The 23,414-nt window shown below is 34.8% G+C and overlaps 1 protein-coding gene across 1 annotated transcript in view; it reads left to right on the top strand.

Moving 5' to 3' along the window:
* LOC103079721 (E3 ubiquitin-protein ligase UBR3-like) overlaps positions 1–23,414 on the top strand; it is a gene marked incomplete at its 5' end in the record, with an annotated part of 116,276 nt that overhangs the window by 39,273 nt on the left and 53,589 nt on the right. The window contains 4 exons of the mRNA XM_007465781.1: positions 1,954–2,064; positions 8,638–8,838; positions 10,036–10,172; positions 16,179–16,264. Coding sequence (XP_007465843.1) covers positions 1,954–2,064; positions 8,638–8,838; positions 10,036–10,172; positions 16,179–16,264 — 535 coding nt within the window. The remainder of the gene's footprint in view (positions 1–1,953; positions 2,065–8,637; positions 8,839–10,035; positions 10,173–16,178; positions 16,265–23,414) is intronic.

Here is a 23,414-nt window from a genome sequence, read left to right as displayed (position 1 = left end):
TGGTGGCGCAGTGCTTGAGAGTCCGCCTGCCGATGCGGGAGACGCGGGTTCGTGCCCCGTTTCGGGAGGATCCCACGTGCCGCGGAGCGGCTGGGCCCGTGAGCCATGGCCGCTGGGCCTGCGCGTCCGGAGCCTGTGCTCCGCAAATGGGAGAGGCCACGACAGTGAGAGGCCCGCATAACGCAAGAAAAAAAAAAAAAAAAAAAAAAAAAGCTAACTGCTTTCATTAAAAAGAAAGATTAATTACATTTTTATAATACATTGCCAAAGAGAGCAGCTTGTTTATTAGCTGCCTACCAACCATTCATTTTAGATCTAACACCCAAATCTGCTTCTACTTCAAATGGCTCCAAAACATAAAACAGAGATGAGCAGGTCTCTTTTTGTTTTTCTGATGTGTAACAGTAGAAGCTAGCTCACCTGCTGTGAGTATTTGATTTGTGCTGTTGCACATCTTTGAATTGTCGGGGAAGGCATTTTACACTGTGTAATATTTTTAACTTTCAGATGCTCATGAAGAGTCTTGATTTAATATTAGAACTCTGTTTACTATTGTTTAAAGATGATTTGGTCATCTTACATTGTAATGTATAAATTTTTTTCCAACATAGAAATAAAATTTAATTGTTTACTCAGTTTTGATGGCTCTCAAATCTTTCATCATATGCTGTCATGTTAGACCTCGTGTGTAATATTGCCCTGGCTTGGCCATCTATTTGCTGCAGACTCTAGAGGGTGAATTCAAGTTCAGGCTGAAATGCTGTTTGACAGAGGCCAAATGAAATTCAAAGAAAATTACTTTAGGAGGAAAAATCTAATAAGCCTGTTTATAGGTCGAAGGGAAGGAATTAGAGAAGAATTTGAAAGAGAAAGAGATGAAAGCAATTAACTTTTAAAACAAATTTTAAAAGGGTATGTAGTTTGCTTATATAATCTGCGTCCCTTTTTTATTGTTTATTATATTAAATCCTTGTAAATGTTTAGTCACTTTTTGGGGTTATTCTCATAACCACATTTATACTTTAGAAAGATGTGTGCAGGCTGCATCATGGAGACAAGAAACTTCATATAAGAACCCTGTCCCCACAGCAAATGACACAGGCTTGCGAGGACAGGCCAAAATCATGAATTATTTAGGAGATGGATTTCATATGGTTTGGGAACCAGTTCTGTGGTGTGAAGGAAAGGGGATGATGTACAATAACTTTTAGCTTTCTGATTTGGTGACTTAAACAGATGTGGAGTTTTTAAACCAAGAAGAAGAGAAAGATTCATAGAGAAAATGAAAGTTTTTGACACATTGGTTTTATGTTATCTCAGGGACCTCAAATTGGAGATTTCTGGTTGGCAGCTGAACATTTTTGTCTGGCACTCAGGCAAGAGACTCAGGCGTGGAGGGTAGTTGAATTTACTGATTAAGTCACTCAGGGAGAATAGTTTTAATAAGAAAATAGCACTAAGAATAGAATCTTGAGGAATTTAAACATTTGAAGGGGCAGATGAAGAAAGAAAAGTCTTAAAAGGAGGCCTAAACCAAATGGTTAAAGAGATTGGAGAAAAACCAAAAGAGAGTAGCATTGTGGAAGCTAGAGGGAAGTAGGTGCTTTAAGAAGGCAGTTGTTAAGGTTAGATATCACAGAGAGATCAAGTACCATGTCGAACAGGTAAAATACTCAGTAGCAGTATAGTTTATTATATCTTATGGGGTAGAGAAAGGCTAATTAATAATTATTCTCTTTCATTATGAGTATAGTTATTTGGAAGCTAAAACTCTGTTCCAAGTTTGATATTGCCTCAGGGCTGTCAAGTCAGGTATTTCTTTACATCACAGAAATACAAAGCTCACATTAGTATAACAATATGAAATCTTTGAGAGGTTTATGTGGATTTGTTTAGATATGTTTCTACTTCTTTAAAATTAATTGTATTTTGTCCTTTTCTTTCTTTTTTAAGAGTTCTTGTCTCTTGGCAGTATCAATTGGCTGGGAAGGAGGTGTTTATGTACAAACCTGTGGCCACACGTTACATATAGATTGTCATAAATCTTATATGGAATCATTACGGGTAAGTCAATTGAAACATTTTAAAGGTGTATGTGTCTTTCTAGGTATTAAATATTTTTGCAATATATACATCCTAATTCATCTTGGGTGATTATGATTGCCATTTGGACTGTTCAGCCTCATAGTTGTTGACCTCTTCAACTTTAGGGATTTCATTTTTTTTTTAAACCCCACATTTGTTTATTTATTTATTTTTGGCTGTGTTGGGTCTTCGTTTCTGTGCGAGGGCTTTCTCTAGTTGTGGCAAGCGGGGGCCACTCTTCATCACGGTGCGCAGGCCGCTCACTATTGCGGCCTCTCTTGTTGCGGAGCACAGGCTCCAGACGCGCAGGCTCAGTAGTTGTGGTTCATGGGCCTAGTTGCTCCGCAGCACATGGGATCTTCCCAGACCAGGGCTCGAACCCATGTCCCCTGCATTGGTAGGCAGATTCTCAACCACTGTGCCACCAGGGAAGCCCGGGATTTCATGTTTTTACTTCACATTAGCAACTAACTTCCACGGCTATAATTTTAGACTTTGCTACTCCAGCTCAAAAATAGTAAGCTTTAATATCCTACCATATCATTATGTGATTATTCTTCAAAGTCTCTTATTTTTACTCTTATTAGTGTGTTTTACTTCTGACCTCAAGATCTCTAGTCCTTTAGCCCCTTGCATTTTCCTGGTACGCTAGCTTTTTCCTTGCCTCACTTTCTTGTACTGTGCCCATTCTGCTCTTAATACCAGTCATTTAATCCACCTCCTTTGATTTTATACCCAGTCAGCTAGCACTGTTAGAAAAATCATAAAACTAGGTGAACTGGTACCTCCACAAATCTGTGGTTTCTTAGAATAGTGGCTGAGATTGGGGTCATAGACTGTAGATATTACTTATCAATTCATTTACCTGTCTTTGATCAGTTTCCTCTCCTAGTCTCCTTAGCAGCTATTCCAGACCTTTGTCTCCTCTATCCTAGACTCTTTGCCTAAATCCCAAGATGCCTTTCCTCTCATCAGATCTGTCTCTTCCTGTGGCACAAGACAACAGTGGCTGTCTGTCACATACTACCTTAGCTTCCTACCTTGCTTTTCTGTTCCCCGATAAGTGACTGCATCCCAGCCAATCCTTTCTTTTCCACTTTTCAAAAAAAGTTAATTAATTAATTAATTAATTTTTTGGCTGCATTGGGTCTTTGTTGCTGTATGCAGGCTTTCTCTAGTTGCGGTGAGCAGGGGCTACTCTTCATTGCAGTGCGCAGCTTCTCGTTGCGGTGGCTTCTCTTGTTGTGGGGCATGGTCTCTAGGGTGCACAGGCTTCAGTAGTTGTGGCACGTGGGCTCAGTAGTTGTGGCTTGTGGGCTCTAGAGCGCAGGCTCAGTAGTCGTGGTGCATGGGCTTAGTTGCTCTGCGGCATGTGGGATCTTCCTGGACCAGGGCTTGAACCTGTGTCCCCTGCATTGGCAGGTGGATTCTTAACAACTGCACCACCAGGGAAGTCCCCTCTTTTTTACTTTTGAGGGTAGTATTCCTTTTTCTGTTGAAGAATAATTTTCTGTTTATGCTCTAGTTTTCCTTTCTCCCCATCACCTCAGGGGCCTTGGTCTATCAGTAAGTAACCTCTTTTTCTTCTGTGTCTTCAGTTTTTCTGCCCATTCTGTCTCTTCATTTCAGTTCATAAAGGTGCTCAAGTCTCTGGCATTCACAATTCCTTCCCTTGATCTTGCATTCCCATGTAGCTGCAGTCTTTCTTTTTCTCTCAGCTCAGCTTCTTAAAAGCATGACCTGCCCTATTCCCAGATTCCTGACTCAGAAGCAGAAGAGTTCTCTTTTTCCCTTCCTACTCCTTACCTCTCACATTAAGTCACATAACAAATTCTATTGATTCCTTTTCCTAAATCTCACTTGACTGCATTCTGCCTACATTATTCCCACTTCTGCTTTTTTGCATATGCCTTCATCTTTCATCTTGACTATTGCAATTGCTTATCAGTTTCCTTACTCCAAGTCTAATTTACTCATTACATTGATCTTTCTAAAATGTAAATCTGGTGACATGTTGTTGGCTTAAAAATTCTTTACCGATTTCTTCCTTTCGGGGTAAAGTTCACTCTTCCTTGAATGGCATTCAGGGCATTCCATGATCTGGGCTTGCATGTTACTTTAGCTTTGTCTTCCATCAATTCAGCATTAATAAACTAATTAATAGTTCCTTAAGCACATTATGCATTTTTCATACTTCTGTATTCAATCATTCAGCAAATATTTATTCAGTGCCTACAGTGTTCCAGGCACTGTGATAGACATTGGGGATACATCCCAATGAATAAGACAGTTTCTTCCCTCGAGGAATTTACTATGCATTGCGTGAGACAGAAATAAACAAACAGTTGCGGTATAGGTGCTAAGAGTTATGAGGTATGCACAGGGTCTTATTGGGACATCTGCAAGTTCCAGAATTTGATGAAGTAAGGTGCTTGAGTGATAAGAGAGAAGACTGGAGAAGTAATTAGGGGTTATATTGTAAAGGGTCTTGTGGTCCATGTAAGGAATTTGTACTTTAGACAGATTCCTTACAGAGAGCCATTAAAGCCATTTAAGACTCTTAAGCAGAGAGATGACATTTAGAAAGGTTATTGTGGTGGTTCTGTAGATTTTAGGGTGTGAGATTGCAGGAGAATAAGAAAGAATATGGTGATAGCATATATTATTTAGGAGGTAAGAGATGATGGTGGCTTGGGCTTAGTCATGGCAGTGAAGATGGAGAAGAGGTTAGAGATTTGAAATTTTTTTTTTTAACATGTTTATTGGAGTATAATTGCTTTACAATGATGCGTTAGTTTTTGCTTTATAACAAAGTGGATCAGCTATATATATACATATGTTCCCATATCTCTTCCCTCTTGCATCTCCCTCCCTCCCACCCTCCCTATCCCACCCCTCTAGGTGGTCACAAAGCACCGAGCTGATCTCCCTGTGCTATGCGGCTGCTTCCCACTAGCTATCTGTTTTACATTTGGTAGTGTATATATGTCCATGCCACTCTCTAACTTTGTCCCAGCTTACCCTTCCCCCTTCCCGTGTCCTCAAGTCCATTCTCTAGTAGGTCTGCATCTTTATTCCCATCCTGCCCCTAGGTTCTTCATAACCTTTTTTTTTTTTTTAGATTCCATATATATGTGTTAGCATACGGTATTTGTTTTCTCTTTCTGACTTACTTCACTCTGTATGACAGTCTCTAGATCCATCCACCTCACTACAAATAACTCAGTTTTGTTTCTTTTTATGGCTGAGTAATATTCCATCGTATATATGTGCCACATCTTCTTCATTCATCTGTCGATGGACACTTAGGTTGCTTGAAATATATTTAGAGAAGGATTTTCTAGACTTGGTGAGAGATTGCATGTGGAGCATAAGAAAGAATTAAGGTAAGAGGTGTTAGTGATCCCTGAAAGATTTTGATTGGGAATAAGTATCTCACATTAGGTAGATCATACTGGCAATGATATGGTTGGGAGACTATTAGGAGATATTAGCAAAGGGAGTAGAAGGAAGAAAGTGGGTGGAAGGACTGATGGGGTTTATTAATCAGATATTTGGGGTGGGAGAAGGCAGGGCTGAAGGAGCTGTTGTTGCAGGCGAATGGGGCAGGCACGAGAGGATGGTCAGTGTCCCAGGTCTTGGGCATGTCCCTGGGGCAGACCACCAAGTGAGGGTCCTTGGCTTTGTTCAGGAAAGAATTCACAAGTGAGCCATAATAAAGTGAAAGGGATTTATTCAGGGAAGTACACATTCCATAGGCAGAATGCAGTCCTTCTCAGAGGGTGAGAGCACCCTGGGGTATGGGGTGGTTTAGTTTTTATGGACTGGGAATTTCATAGGCTAGCAAGTGGGAGGATTATTCCAACTACTTTGGGGAAGGGGTGGGGATTTCCAGGAATTGGGCCATCACCCACTTTTTGGCCTTTTATGGTTAGCCTTGGAATTGTCTGGTGCACTGGTGGGTGTGTCATTTAGCATATGCTAATGTATTACAGTGAGCATATAATGAGGCTCAAGGTCTACTGGAAGTCGAATCTTACACCATCTTGGACCTAGTTGGTTCTAACCAGTTTGTCATATCCTCAACAGCTGTGTCATTCTTTTAAAGGTTGTGCCCTGCCCCCTTTCCTCCTGTCTCACTGCCATGACCCTCTTCTTTCTGAAGTAGGAGGTGTAGCTTTATGTTCCTAGAGTAGAGGGGGCAAAGCTGGGGTAGGTAAAGGGACTTGACAAGTGAGGAGACGGTTTAGAAAAAACACTTTGGAATTGGGTGAAAGAATGCTTCATAGGATGTTGGAGAAAGATTGCCAGGAAGTATTCAGGGCTAAGTTGAGTTTGTAGCAAGAAGCTACTTCAGTTCTCTCTAACAGCACTCAGTTTGAACGCCGAATTGGAAGTCATACACTGGATTAATTTTGTATGAAGATTTTGTTTAGGTGTGTATCATAGAAGGACATACGGAGGGAGAACGAGAAGTGTTGACTTGAGAGTTTTTAAAATGATATATCATGGTGTATGGTAGGATAGGAAAGACCGTATAAACTGAGGAAAAAGAGAGGGACTAAAAGAGATAGGAGTTGACAGAATATAAGATGTTTGAATTTAATATTTTCAGATATGGACAATTTTTGGTCATTACAAGATAAGGGTGTGGTCATGGTAAGAGGTGCTAGGGTAGAGTGGAGGTCAAAGCCATTGGAGTTGATGAGGTCAGGGAGCTAAGGGACTAAGGTATAACATTGGTTGTCTACATGCATTGAAATTGTGTATGAGGATGGCAGGACTTGGAGTGATGAGGAAAACTGATCTAGGTACCAAAGTCTTCAGATATTAAGGGCAATGGATGACAGTAAAAAGGAAGGAAAAGGGGTGATCTCACTAAATGGCATGAGCCACACTGGGAATGCAAGAGTAATGATCTTGAGCCAGCACTGGAGATGAGAAGGATACTGAGGTTTGACAGATGTGGGAAAATGAGCAGTGTCTAGTTGAGAGGGCTTCCGGTGATGCTTCAGGAAAGAACCTAGTTCCAGTCAAGGCTAGGATGAGGACCTAGCATTCTTTAAAATTATGGCTACAGGGAAGCTTATCATAGAATGTCCTTCAACGACCAGGACCCTTGCCCCAACCTTTTAGTACACTCCTCTTGTATATCTTTAAAGCTTACTTCACAAGTCTTCTTTGGGAAGCCTTCTCTGTTGCATTTATCACACTAGTGTTATAATTTGTTTCTATTTGCTTTTAAATTGTCAGTACCTTAAATGAAGATGTCTCTTAACTCTTTTTGCTGTCACATGGTGCAGCATTTGACACATGATAGGAGCTTAGCATTTGTTTATAGAATTGGATTTAAGAAGACATGGCGTTAGATTTTTAAGGAATTAAAAAAATAAGTGTCACAGAGTAAAAAAAAAAAAAAGAATTCAGTTCTTTTGGCCAAAGTACTTGAAATCCAAGATACAGTGAAATGAACACTAAATTAAAGAGTTGGGAAACCTAAGTTCATTCTGACATTGTCATTAACTACCTTTGTAACCATGGGCAAATAAATTCATTTTTTCTTCTTTGTATCCTTTTTCTCATTATTTTTGTCTTATTAGTAATAATGGTCATATTGTAGCATTCATACATATATTAGTACATTAAAAACATATTTTGAGATAAAGCATTAGGTTAGTGCCAGAATAAGAGAGACCGCTGGAAAAAAGAGTAAGACACTGGTTAGGACTACACAATAGCAGTAGCCTGAAAGAGCAAAATAGATGTGGGTGGTGTTAGACAAAAGAAAGGAACAAATATAGCAGCCTGGATTCCTGCCTTAAATCCTGGTTAGTTAGCATGAATTACAGTCTCTCATGAGCAAGAGTTTCCTCCTAGGCATATGTGCTTTATGTGTCTCTGTTTCAAAAATTCTCATATTTCTTCCTTCTCCTATCAGGAACATCTGAAGGAGAGGATGTTAAATTAATTCCCCTCCTTATCACCCTTATGTTCTGAGTGTTCTAACTAAATCTTGCCCCTATCCGTTAAACCTAAACAAATCCACTGCATCAAGTCCAATCAGTTGTGTTCGGCCATTAGACACCTTGGAAGACACATTACAATTTTTTAGGCTTAAATGCTCTCAAAAGCTGTCTATCCTACATCAAATAACATGAGCACTGGGAGAATCTTTCCAGTAGTCACTTATAGGTGAAGAAAACGGGGCATGGGAAGAGGAATGTGATTCACTTTAATGTGGCCTGCTTTTTGAGTTATTCTGTATCTTAAATCCACATTTCAGGTTGATTGCATCATTATTTGAATGTTTCATACTGAGAGAAGAGTAGGATACTTAAGTAGTTCATTGGTGATGGCAAGTGTTGCATGATTGCCATGATGTAAGAAGTGATTTGATAATCTTCAACAGTTAAATGATTTTATGCTTTTATGACATGTATTAGAGGTCCTTTTTTTGTATGGTTCATTTATTTACTATAAAATGTAGTGGTGTTAATTTTGTTTTCTGTAAACGTGTGCATCATATAGCTGTATGTTCGTTTCATCTTTTAGAATGACCAGGTTCTTCAGGGCTTCTCAGTGGACAAAGGAGAATTCACATGTCCTCTCTGCAGGCAGTTTGCTAACAGTGTTCTTCCTTGTTATCCTGGAAGCATTGTTGAAAACAACCTTTGGCAACGTCCTAGTAACAAAAGCATACAAGATCTCATAAAGGAAGTGGAGGAGCTGCAGGGACGTCCGGGAGCTTTCCCAGTAAGCATCAGTGTAAGGCAGAAATATCCTGGTTAACTCAGCTCTGCTTTTCAGCTTTAATTTTTGTTCTACTTCTAAATTACTCTGGACCTTATATATTTAGTAGAAATTGCTTTTAGAGGTTTTACTCTTCTGTTGGTGGTTATTAAAAACAAAAATGAGAGTAACAGAACAAATTATTATTAAAGGCTATGCTTTTCCTTAGTCTAAATTGTTATAGTTTTAATATACATCTTCCAGATCATGAATATCCTATAAGCTTAGATATGGTTATGTTGAAATATTTAAAAACAAAGTCCAGCATTATATAGATGTATCTTGCAATGTAAAGCACAATCTAATCATTTAAAAATATGCCATTAGGTATATTAAAATTAAGATGATGTATTTCCACACACACATGCAGACTTTCTGTGTGTGTAATTATAGACTTACACATACATTTGTGTGTATGTGTATGTGTATTAGAGAGATAAAATATTGTATGTATGATCGAACCATAAGTCAGTCTATTTTACTGTGAGATTTGGTCTAAGTGAACCCATCTTTTATCCCATCCAGTAGGATTTATTTGATTTAAATTCTTAAATATTTAGCCTTCATTATAGATTTATGTTATGGTCCCTTAGAGGAGTGACAGCAATGCCCAGTATATGCAGTAAATTTATGAAAACTATGAATATCTGACTTTTTCAACAGAAATTCATAGTTTAAAGCTAATCAGAAAGATTCATCTCCTTTTCTGAATTGAAGACTAATTTTTGAGTCTATGTGTTTTTTTTTTCTTTTCGAAATCCAGATTTTTATGTGATTAAAATATGCTTAAAGTAAGGGACATCAATATTAATCTTGAAAAAATGAGCTTAAATGAAAGATTTTTTATAACCATGGAAACTGTTCTAATATATTTTAATGACATATACTCATTTGTTTAGAATATAGTTTGTGTGGTTAATTCATGGTTGGATCACAATATAAAACTAGAATAAAAGGTCCCTAAAATAAGAGAAAATACCTCTTGATCTGTTTTATCTTTGTGCACTCAGTATATTTATAGTGCATAGCTAATGTACATCTGTTTTGACTTTTAAACCTTAACTTCCTAGTGTGCTCATATGATAAACAATGTAGTGTTAGACTGTTATTAGAGAAAATGAATATACGTAAACTTTATATGTATGTTTGTGTTTTTTACAGTCAGAAACCAACTTAAGTAAAGAAATGGAATCTGTAATGAAAGATATCAAAAATACCACTCAGAAGAAATACAGAGACTATAGCAAGACTCCAGGCTCACCAGATAATGATTTTCTCTTTATGTATTCTGTTGCTAGGTAGGTATACATAGTATACACTTTTATATTTACTTAATGTTAATAGTTTATTTTATTTCCCATTCATATTTATTTGAAAAAAGGTTGCATATTTTTAATGTTCGTTGAAATTATGGCTAGTTTTAGAACCTCCTAGAAGGTCTATAAAAGTAGAGTTTTACTTCATTTTTCTGAGGAGTTTTTATTTTAATGGAATATTGGTTTAGGTATTATTAAACATTATAGGATATATGAGGAAAAGTATATTATTAACATTTGGGACAGATGTCTACCTCAAAGCATGTGCGTATTATATATGAAGGGTGTTGTTAAGAAATCACTGTTTAAGCCCTGTCAAAAAAGTGATAATACTAAGAACTAAAACATTGTAATATGTTAAATACTTCTAATTTATAAAAAAATAAGAAGAGTAAGAAGAACTTACTTTGTTTTAAGCTCATGCAAGATCTAGTAATGTCCTAGAAGACTATAGGTGGTTTAGAAAATCAGGTAAAGGAGAGGAAACAAGAGATCAGGCATGTTCTAAACTTCTGTGAGTAGCTACCGGTCTCAAGAAAACAGAGGTAAATGCTTCTCATCTTTCAGATTAGGTAGAAATAGTCTAATCTACTGAGTAGGTGTTTAATACCTAAGAAATAATTCCAAATAGGAATTTTCGAAAACTTAATTGAAGGAAAATGGAGAACCGTAAGAAAAAAAAAATAGGAGAGAAGCAGGCACAATTGTAAACACATTCTGCCAGATCTGATATTGTAGACCCCTGGATATCTCTAGAAGCATACTTCGTACTTTGTTCAAGTAGTATTGTAATAGGTAAGATTTAGAGAAATAACGTGACTTGAAGTCATGCAACAAATTAGTGGTAGAGTAGGACTAGAACTCAGATTTCTTGAGCTGAGGTATAGTGTTCTTTCAATTACTGTTCTCCTTTTTCCTCTCCTTAGTTCAGCTTTTATAAGTCATATATACATGAAGTTCATCATGACCATTCTCTCTGCCCCATTCTTAGAACAGAGGGTAACAAAAGAGTGAATGAACTATGTACTCTTTTGAACCCAGGAAAAATGGAACCAGACTTAAGAAAATTGCAGCAAACAAGTTAGACCTCAGGATAAGGAAACATTAGTTTTTGGTCTAAGAATGCAAGTGCTGGATGTGGATTGATGTAAAAGGATCTAATGGATTGGGAAGTAACTATCTAGTCTGTGTATTCCTAGGCTATTGTTATTTATCTAGAATGCTTTGGGGGAAGATATAACAGTTAATTTAACATTTTGTCTCTAAAGAGTTACCAGTTACCTACTTGCAATAAAATATACTTTATATGAAAACTAAATTGAATATAATTTAATTTTGCCAGGTTTCAAGTTTCATAAAGTTCTGTACAATATTATGGTAATAATGTAGAAAAGTGACATGGATGTAAACCAACTCAATGCATGTATATACACACTCATATTTATGTCACTTGTGCATTTATGCCTTTGATTTTATTAGGATTGACCTTATAAGAAAGTCCTGGTTGAATGGGAATGATCTGTACATGGAATTTTGCTGTAGTATGATAAATCAAATAATTTGATTTAAATTTAGTTTGGTAGAAGTTTTGGATTCCTATTTCTTTGTTTAAATATATAAATAATTTATAGAATATAATTTTTAATAGAAATATTTATAGAAAGCTTGCTGTGATAATGGGAGACTTTTTGAATGAACATATTTTTGTTTTTCTCTTTTATATAGAAGCAGGGACAGATGTCAAATGTTATTTACTAAGGGTGTATATAGAGAAGTGGAGAAAATATGCTCTCCCATCCTCCCATCCTTCTCTGATCCTTAGTGGTAAACTCTAAAGCAACAATATAATGATTCTAAAAGTGAAAGTATATAACCTGTAAAAACCTTATCCTTGGTTAAAATTACCCAGGCCATTGCAATGTTCTCACAGTGAGATTGCATGCCTTCTCTAAGTTTTACTTAATCATTAAAAAGAAACACAAAAAACAAATTGACTCAAAAATTAACAAAAACGTGAGTTAAAGGAAAAAAGCATGTATATTCTATTTGAATAAGATGTAACTTTTTCAAGGTAGGAAACCAGGTCTTTACAGTTACCTTCTGCCTGACATATAACCTTGTTTCATTAAATACTTAATGATTACAGATTATGATCATTTTTATGCCTAAAAGGTAGTCATTGAAATATTTAGCAGTATTTAAAATGGTTAAGTAAGTAAAATATTTAGAAATAAAATTAATTTCAGTTATTTAACTTTTGAATTAAATGTTGTGATTCTTAAATGTATAGTCCCTTAGAACGTGCAAATGTATTTGTATTTGACATTAGTAATTTGAATGGGCTACAACCCTAGTTTCCCAGGACTGAATTTCTCCCAGCTGAATAAGTAATTTTGTTTGCTCTTTGGGGAGCTTAAATTTTTTGATGTTTAGAAACAAAATATTTCTAGTGGGTAACTAGCTGTGTCCTTTAATAATTGTTTTTGAGCTATTTCTTATTTTTTGGTAGGACAATATGTATCTCTTTGTTTTTAATTTTATTTGCAAGGTGAAGGCTTGGAGGATTTTCTGAGGGCAGCAAAGAAGAAATTGTTGGAATGATCTTTTTGTTGCATTAAAATTAATCAAAATTACTATATTCAAGTTTTAATGTATTTCCAAAAAACATTCTATTGCAAATATCATTCAAATGGATTATGGAAAATTAATTTTGGAGAAGAAAGCTTTTTTCACTTCAATGCCAATTCATTATTTCATTATTGAAACAATGAATCACACTAATTTGAGTAATTGATTTCTCCAAAGATTTTGGACCCAAGTTATATATAGCCTAGAGTTATTAGTAAGTAGCACTTAGCCTGTATATGTGAGAAACATGGAAATGGAAAGAAGTTGAAATGTGAGTAACTGAGATGTAGATGGAGAGACATCTTTAAGTCATAAGTGGGTAAACTGTTCAGTAAAGTGAATGCAGCTTGCTTTATACATTAGTTGCATTATAAATTTAAACTTTATAAACTAATTATGTTTGAAATAAGAAGAATGCTTGCTAAAACACCAAATAATGAATCCTTTTTAAAACTAAAGGAAGGGTCAACAAGATAATGATAATAAACTGCAGGGATTAGAGAATCTTATCACTGGCTACATATCAAAACAAAGAGGTGTTCAGGTCCTGGGAATTGTTTGAACACTTTGCTAGGTACCATCAGGGGTATAGAAGCTGCATCTGAAATGGTCCCTGGTCTTCAGGAATTTACAGTTTAGTTGGAGAGACAAAACTAATATACATCAATCTGTATAAAACAATATAATTTTTTTAAATATATAAAAATATAAATACTTTAAAAATACATATATTTTAAATAGATATATCATATTGAGAAAGTGCTGTAGAACTTCAAAAGGGAAGATGAGCAAATTGAAATATAAAGTGTGTAGAAGCGCTTCTTTCCTGTTCCAAGAAAAGGGAGTTAGTTCTCCCTAAGTCTTGGAGGAGTTAGAGCTTGAGCTGAGTATTCGATAATATAGGCCAGGCCATGGTATGGATGAAGATCTTTTCTTCTCTGAGAAATTGAATTAATTGGTCATCTAGTAGGGGTAGGCTCAGGCCTTGAACCCACACTATACGAGTATGTGTTTGAGTCTCTGTGTGTGTGTGTTTATACACATGTTTATTTTTCAAATTATAGCTCTAAAAATATTATAAGTTAGTGCCAAACGAGGGGTAGAAGGCATACTTGGTCAAGCAAAAAGAAACTGGAGCATAGTTGGAGGAGTTTTAATATGAGTGTATCTAGGTGGCCACCATGATAGGCTTTAAGCAATCTTTCTTTCAAATGTAGAGATTTTCTCTTCTTTTTAATTCCCCGTCCAAACTAATTTGAATGTGTTTGTGTTAGAAAATACAGAAAGTTGAGTCTACTTTTCTCCAAGAACAAAAAGGCTTGGAAAACTTCTGCTCCCAATACATCTTAATTTTTATATCATCCATTCAGGAGGGCAGACACAGAATATTGTGTTACGATTTTCAACAGTGAGGGAAAAGCAGACATGGGGCATGTGACACATTTGTGTGTTCTTTTCTCTAGCAAGACTTAAAGGGCCAATTTTGTTATAAATTAAATAAGGAGAAGCTGATGGCTAGGGCTTCTGACATATTGATTTTTTAAATCCTAGATATTATACAAACCCTTTGGATAGGTAGTTTTGTTTTTTTAACTCAGAAGGAATGTTGCACAGGAGATCTTCCAACCATAATCTGAAGTAATTAATTACATTTGGTAGTTTTCTTTCAAGTATTCTTTAAAATCAGATTTCTGGTAACATGTTTATCATCCTTTAAAGTATCTTATTTGATGATTAAATAAATAGACTTGTTATTGTATTTATATTTTAATGAATATTTTTGCAAATTATGCTGAAATAAAAGTTGACATTCTAGTTCTGACGTTCATTTGTAAGAATTAATCGCGTTTCTGGTTAGCTCTTTTAAAAGTACTATCTAGGAAATCTTAGTTTTTATAAGAGAATATAGCCATTAATTTTTTTCTACAGATTAGGCAACAGAAGATTTGTGAAAACAAAATGTATTGATCTCATTTATATTCCCTTGATGAAGGAACACATGCTGGTCTCCGCTCGCTTTCTGTCCACTAATATGAAATCCTTGTCCCTGCTTCCTTGCTGGTAGGTTTTTAGAAGTTCAGTGAGCAATGCAAATCACCTGAAGGGTGGAAAATTCCCTTGTCACACAGATGCCCTTATCAGCAGCAACCAGATGGAGCTCTGAGCAGGAACATTATCAATGTTAAATTGCTTTTTCTCCCTCCTGAGTAGAGAGGATTAAAGCATTCCTTTAGAAATGGGTGGCAAATATACAGATTTAGAAATATTAATATTTTTAACAGTTTGCATTTATAAGTAAATATATGAAAATAACATTTCAAAACATTCTGTGTTCAAAATACAAGCAAAACCAGCTCAAAATGTTTTGTTTTAAATAAAATAGGGTTCTGTTCTTTCCTGAATTCACTTGCAAAGAGTAAGCTTGAAATGTTGCCTTTTATTTATTTATTTTTAAGATGGGGGATATCTCACTCTTATTGTCATATATACATATCTTGGATATAAACTAGTTTATTCAGTTTTAGTTGTGGCAAATAAAGGTGTGTTTAAGTTTATAAATACTGTTGAAATAAAAATACAGTCACTCAGAATTTTCATTTATTATTTTGTCAAAATTGATTGGCTATTTTACTGTTACTGCTTGTGAGTAAATCTTTAGATTCTGCATCAATTTGATTTTTGAAATGTCAATTTACTAATTATTGCTATTCTGTAAACTAATAATCGCTAAATATAATTTCAAATCTATATGAACAATATTGTTGTTTAGCAGTGTTAATAGTTATACAATGTATTTTAATAAAACTGTAATTTTAGAAGTCTATAAAGGAGACTGCTGTTTAATTATATGTGTTGTTTATAGCCACTTTGATGTTAGTGATTTTGTTTCTTAATATTGGTTTCTAGATGCCATCTAAGCTCCAGTGAGTGATAACCATTTCTCTGATAGAAAAATTGGTATGCCCTTGTGTGTTATGTGCCAGTAACCACCTAATCAGTGGCTGCCAGAGTACAGATTCTTTAATCAGATTCATATGCGGGTTTTTGAAATGTGTTGCAGTTTTTCTCCTTAAGGCCTAGTTTTTAGTATTTGCCAACATCTAGGATTTTGCAACAATTACACTGTGACGTGTGCAGTTTTGCAGGTATAAATATGGACATATAAGTAAGGGTAGATAAACTGTTCCCCTTGTAACTTTCTAAATATCAGATAAAATATGATTATTACTGATATTGCATAAACTATAATTTTTCAAATAATAAAGTTGAAGAACTTTAGGTTTATTCAGATATATCAATAAAACAGAAAGTATTACTTCAATCTAATGACTGAGATATTTTTTAATGCTTTGCTTACAGAACCAATTTGGAACTTGAATTAATTCATCGAGGAGGGAATTTATGTTCAGGTGGCGCAAGCACAGCTGGTAAAAGGTCTTGTTTAAGTAAGTCTTAAGCAGTGCTAAATTTTAAAAAATTTCTGATTATTTCATTTTGAAAGCATATATAGGCAAAGTGGTCTTTTGTTGTATTTTCAAATTCTTTTTATGTTTTGTATAATCAATTTTAATAGTGATTATATGCTTTAAATGGTTAATCTTAGAAGAATCATGAACATTTAGATCTTTCTATACTATGATTAGTCAGTAAATAAATGTCATAGTAATTAGAATTACATTGGTTCAAAATTAAAACAGTGTATTATTCTCAATGATAAAAAATTTTCCTCAAACTTAAATTCTTTTAAAGAATTTTTATGTTGTCTGGACTTAAGAAAATTTTTTTATGAAGACAATTCGTGTCACCTACAGATTTCTATATAAATAGCTGCTGTTAATCAGTGAAGGCATTTGTACTGTATTTTGATGTGCACAAATGTATTAAAATGTATTAAAATTGTAGATGTTTACTTTTATTAACGAATAGGCTTTATATTTTAAACTGAGCATGGTTCTTCAGTACTTTTTGTAAGGGTATATTTCTGAGAAGTATCATTTGGAACTTAAAGTAGATTTTTCATGAGCATGGTTTTGATGCTATCACTGTGTAGTCATTGTTTAGAGAATTAATGTGAATACTAGGGGTAATATTATTTAATGTCATGTACAGTTAAATATTGGTCCCAAATCAATGGAGTTAAAATATTTCCTAATGGGATTGATGTGGGAAATAAAAATTGTTTAAAACATAATGTATTTTTTGAAAAATGAATATATTTTCTTAAATGCTAAAAATATTAGTAATTATTTAAAATTATCAATATATATTAGTTTTTCAAAAATACGTGTTATTATTTTAAGAAGATATATATGTAATTTTGGAATGATTTCAGAGCAAAGGACTGATCAAAAACACCTTGAAATTTCTAACATAAAGATATGAACTTATGTGAAATTTAACCAAGTTACTTTTAAAATTCTTACTAGTTGTACTAGATTTTGATATTTCATTTTGTGTTATCACTTTGTTCTTGGAAATTTAAGGTTTTGGAATTTAGTTTTTACTGAGTATTCAGTATTTACTGACCCCTTGATGTATGTACTTAAACCCTACTTGTACCCAATGATATAGTATGTTTTATAGAAGTTGTTGATAAATAGGAGTGTTAGCTTCTAGTCTGTTTAAATTGGCAGAAACTATAATTTCACTTAGATGAATTATTCTTTCTTGTTAATTTGTTGTTTGGCATTGGCTGATAATATTCCAGAAACTCTTATGTTAGAAAGTGCTTAGTAAAGGAATTTTAGTTTTATGCTAGAAAGCTACTTTTTCCCCCCTCTGAGGTACTTAAATTTATACAGAGGCTTGTAAATGATGAACTTAACCAGAATGCTAAAAATAGTAGTAAAAGTCTAGCAGCAGCCACTTCAATTATCACCCTCAATTTTAATTTAAATTATTAAATTGATAGTTACTCCCAGACTTTTGTTTCCTTTTATTTTCCCCTTTAGTGACTAAGAGATTTCAATGTGCCAGTATAGAAGGGGTTGTGATGAAGCTTATCGTAAATATAAGTTAATACTGTTTTTAGTTTTCTTTTTTTCCTTATCAGTTATGTTAGTTCTTTTTTCCCCCAGCTTTATTGAGGTATGATTGACAAATAAAAAATTTTATATATTTAGGTTATACATGATTTTTTTGATTTTAGTTTTCATATGATGTATTGTTCAGTTACTTACACATTATTTATCCTAATTATTTATAAAAGAGCTCTATAAATCATGTATGCAGAATGTTATATATTCTATGAAATCCCACTATTTTGCAAGTGTATAAACCTAATGTATTTGTTATTTACTCAAGCCTAACTTAAACCTAATTTAAGTTTAATGCAAGAGCATATTGAAGGTGTTTCATAGGATCTTAGATCAAATATCTCATTTTTTTCATTTTCCAGTAGAACTCTAATGGTATTAGTAAACAAAAATTTCTCTTTTTCTCTAGAGCCTATTCATAAGTCAGTATTTTCCTTTTCCCATTCATTACTTTCTACGGCCTCTTAAATATATCATTTTTAAAATGTCTTTTCTCTTTTTCGTAATATTTTGGTGAAAGAGAATGAGAAAATGCTCCACTAAGTAAGCAAATGATAATGGAAGTTACACTTCTGGAGTAATGTTCCATCACAAATTCCTGATGAAATTGAAGTTTAGTCGAGAAAAAATTTAATAAATTTTGTCTTGAATGGCTTGCATAATGCCCTATAGATAATTATGGATGGACATACACACACACACACACACACAACACACACACACACATACACACACACACACACACACACACATTGGGGGCGGGGCAGGGCACAAATTGACCTATTTACAACAATAAAAGCAGAAAATATTACTGGCCAAATTTATACTGAGAAATCAAATTGTCATGGAATAATGCCATTCAGCACTTCCATATTCAAACAAATTTTTGAAGTATTGAGATAAACTGACCAGTATCCAATCAGAGTAAAAGTTCATTCCTAAATATATGTCTGGGAAATTTTCCACAGTAAAAATGAGCAAAATTAATTCACATAGCAGCATACTATGGTATTTTAATAATACCTTAACGTTTGTAGTTTTAAAGTTTATAAAGTACTTTCACATAAATTATTTAGTCTTTAGAATGACCATGTTAAATAGGTGTTATCTCTTTTTCTTAGAAAAGGAAGCTGGAGTTCAGAGTGATTGCATTGCCAAGTCATAGAGTTGGAAAATGTCAAAGCTTGCAATTGAACCCAGTTCTCTGACATTAAATTCAGTTATGTAAGACATATGTCTTGCCCTTAAGTGTCCCAAAAGATGCAGAACCTTTAAAAACTTTCACCCCTGGGCTTAGTCAAGGATATCCTACTGCACACTATTGCCTTGGAATATTTCCAGGATCTCCCATGCTATCCTTCCTGTTATCTTGCCTATTTTCTTTTGCCAGCCTTTCACTGTGAATTCTATTTTTGTTTTGGGCCACTCCTTCAGACATTTTCTCAAGTCCTCATTCCTTCTTCCTTGGATACCAGTTGGTTCTCCTTTATTTTTCACCAGTTTGCTGGCTGATTCCCCCTTGCCCCTGGCGTGAGCCATCTCATCAGCTTCCACATGTAGCTCTGCTCCTGATTCCTAGGTCCGAGCTGTGGACCTCCTCTTTATTCACTGGAAGATCAGGCATTAAGGACCTTGTATTCAGCAGATAAGACTGATTCTAGATAATTTATTGTAAGATAGAAAGTGTTAAGTTCTAAAGTGGGGTACGGATAAAGTTCTAGAAAATTTGGAGGTTTGGGATCATATCTAGCTTGTAAAATCAGTGAAGCTTTTGGCGGACATGGCATTTGAACAAGGTTTTGAAAGATGAGTGAATTTGGAGTTTTTGTTACAAATTGGTATATATACTGATAAGTACCACCAACTTGGTTAGCAACAGATGTAGGACAAAGCAGATGCAAAAATTGAAGGCATAGCTTTTTATTAAGAATGTTTTATTAAAGTTACTCAATTTCTTCATTCAAGTGATTTGAAAATAGACATGGAATGCCATAGATTCCAGTGAAGTTCACAGGCTTTCAACACTTTTTGCCATGATATTCTTAGTGTATTTCTCAAGCAGAAATTGTTGAAACCAGTGGCTGGGGTGGGGGTGGGAGGAAGAGGTGTCATTGATAAATTATTAATATTGGAGGATAATTTTTTAAAACTTATCTTTAGTTAGATCAACATCTTTCTATATCTTTGAGTCTGAGCTTTCTGCTTATTACTGTAGTTTAACTAAGGAGCCAAAGTTCATATCACAAATGGATTTCATGATTTTATAGAGATAAAAATTAAACTTTAGTCAAGAAAGGTTGAGGCAAACCCTTGCTTTGACATTTTCATCTGAGGTGCTTTAACTTAATTTTGACATAATATATGATCTTTTCAAGAAATGATGCACACAGTGGAAAACTGCCCCCTGTGTTTGTTATTCATAGAAAGCAATCCAGCTTAGATGTGTGCATGCAGCATGCAGCTCAAAGTAGTTTTAGTTGCTCAAAGAATGAATTTTTGGAGAATTCAGAGTTAGAGAAAATTATTTTGATGTTAATTTCACCCTGCAGTAAGGCTTCATAAAGATATTGTTTAATATAACGAGATTGCTATTAAGTAGTCTAATCTTATTCTTTAACAGTGGTAAAATTCTGATATCCATGGCTTAGTAAGGTCCTTTTCAGATTTAAAAAACTATGAATTCTACAAATAGGTTGGATCACAACTTTTGTTCTGTTCTTTTTGTTACCCCATAACAAGAAGAAAATTTGGCCACAAATTATTATAGTGGTCAAAGTACATAAATTAATATAAAAATGTAGAAATTGCCTTCAGACTCAACTCTTCATGAGTGGGCAGATAGTTTAATGGCAAGCTTATTTAATCTCATGGATTCTGTTTTTCATAGTATCCAACCAGAGGATTGTTGTAAGAACTCAGCTTTACAATGTATGTCCAAGTCTTCGTAGACTGTAAATCTCAACATTACTGTTTCTACTACTTCAGTACTACCATCATCAAATTGGGGGTGGGTGAGGAGACCAGAAGCAAGGTAAAAGTTAATTTTCAGCCTAGTCTTTTTTTTAAAAAAGCACTTAACAAACCTTAAGTTTGACCTGTTAAAAGATGGGGTTAGAAGGTTAGAATGGGATTTATTCCCAAAGACTGATATAGCTTATTTACTGGGAACAAAATACATTGTTAATTTGGGGTGGCCTGGGTTAGAGGTGTGGTTTAAGATTTTGAGCTAAGAAGAGTGGCTTCAGCTATTTAAAGTTTTTCTGCAGGTCCTGTGCTTTGTGGCCCAGGTAGCTAGGCCTTCCTGTATTAATGGTGTGGTTATTCCAGGAACTAAGTTCCACAGATAATAATTTCCACTGTCAGGGCTTCAGCAGGAGCTGAAAAAAGTTTTCAGGTTCTCACTTGGGAGTCCCCTCCATCTTTCCACAGGTAATTTCTCAGGACTGTGCAGAGGAACCGGGGAAGCTGACTCTGCTGTGAGAGGTGTATATCCACACCAATTATATTCACCCTAGGATAAATGGGTCAGAACCATTTCCTTACTTTGATTATTAATAAGTTATACAGAAATTGAAATTTTTTTTCATGGTAATTTAGAGAGTCATTTGGCTAGTTGAAATTTTTTTCATTGACAGGTATTTAATTAGTGATTACTGCACTGATAGAACTAAAATTTTGAATGATCTGGAAATGCAGACCCAGTTAAGTTTACCTTAGGTAAATTTTAACAGTGGTACAATTTTAGACAGAACCAGTTTATAAAAGTCTTTAGGATAAGTCTTTCCTTGAATATGTATTTCTGTCTTAATAACCAGTATGAGTGTTATTCTAAGAAATAATCTGCCTGTTTAAGAACTCTTACATGTTTAGAAATGACTGACAGAGACACAGAATTTCCAACCTGGTACTGAGCTCAGTAAACATCTGTTTTGAAAGCATTTTTGAAAAATATGTTATGAAAAACATATATAACAAAAACATACGTAACAACTTTGTGTTAATTTCCTTAAGTGGATACTCCCCAAGTCATAAAAATCGGCATAGCGGTGTTTTGTTTGTGTGTATGGTATTCGTAGCCATACGTGTAAAACTCTTAATTTTACAATGAAGTTGGAGTTACGTTTTTATTTTATAGATTTTTTTGGTATAATAGTCTTACTTTAATATTGATACAGATAGAAGAGATTGCTAAATCTTACTTTTTTGTTCCAGCTGAGAGTTCTTATATTTAAATCTTTGGTTTTTTTCAATGGCAAATCAGTCTTTCAGTGGTGTTTTCTGTTTTAGTAATGATATGTTTCTCTTGTTATTAAGTACATTGTAATACCTTAGACTTGTCCTGGCTGTAAAGAATTTGATTAGGTATTGCAGAAAATAGAGTTCATTGTCCCAGATGAGTTGTCACGGCAACCAACATGGGGAAGAAGATAGTGGGAGCAAGTAAGTCAAGCACTACTTTAGTAGTTAGAGTTGAGAGGTCACTGTCTTGAGGGCAGTGAAATTAGGGCTAGTTAATTGGCCTCTTTCTTGGTTATTAAGCCAGTATGTCATTACAGCAGAAAAGGAAGAGTATAAATCCATCATGAATTTTAGGCTTATATTATATGATTTAAAAAAATAGGATTGTTGACATATTCATACAGTATTCAGCATGCTTAAAAAAAATCCTATTAAATGTCAAGCACTGTGCTAGCCTGGGAATTACAAAGAGGAAAAGAAACAGTTGTCTTTTTCAGAGAGATTTCACTGTCTCATAGGAGAGGAAAATGTGAAAAATAGTTACAGGGCTGTATTAGAAGTGCTAAAATAAAGGTAACTCAAGTGTAGAGAATGTGTAAAGCAAGGGATGATCACATCTGTCTCAGGTGCGGTATTAGAGAAAAATTTACAGAGGAGCACTTGAACTGGCTCTTGAAAGATGAATCAGGTTTGCCTGGAGAACAACAAGATGCTATTCTAGGCTGAGAGAACATCTTGCAAAGACAGAGTGAGACAATATGACACATTAGTGAATAGTTGCTAAATAAAGTAAATGGAGGAAAGAAGGTTAAGTAATAAACCAGAAAAAGAAGATAGGGGTTATCTCATGAAGTGCTTTCTATGCCTGTTCTTTCAGTGGTTCACCAACCATTTATGAGATAATATGAACAGATTTATTGTTTACAGGAATTGGAAGGGGGTGAAACAAAAGACAAAACTGAATGAGGACATTGTTGAGTAATCTAATTGAGAAATGATGTAGGGGTGGAGTAGAGTAGAAGAGGGGTCATAGGAGGCAGAACCAATAGGATTGGTAATCAACTGGCTATGGAGGGCAAGAATATGGGAGATGACTCCCAAGTTTTTCCTTGGATGTTTGCATGAGCAGTGATGTCGTTCACTCAGATGGAATTATAAGAGGAAATGAATATGGGAGCTAGGCTGGGCTATATAATCAATTTAGTTTGGGATATATTGATGTTTGTGGTGCCTGTCAAACATCTGAAGTGCTAGAGAAATTTGTGAATTGTAAACTTACAGGTAGAAGTGGAAGTTGAGCTTATGTGAAGTAGCGTGTGCA

Source organism: Lipotes vexillifer, unplaced genomic scaffold, assembly GCF_000442215.2.
Source record: "Lipotes vexillifer unplaced genomic scaffold, Lipotes_vexillifer_v1.1 scaffold1789, whole genome shotgun sequence".
NCBI lineage: Eukaryota > Metazoa > Chordata > Mammalia > Artiodactyla > Lipotidae > Lipotes > Lipotes vexillifer.
The sequence above is the reverse complement of the archived record's forward strand: the minus strand, read 5'-3'. Positions and strand labels throughout refer to the sequence as shown.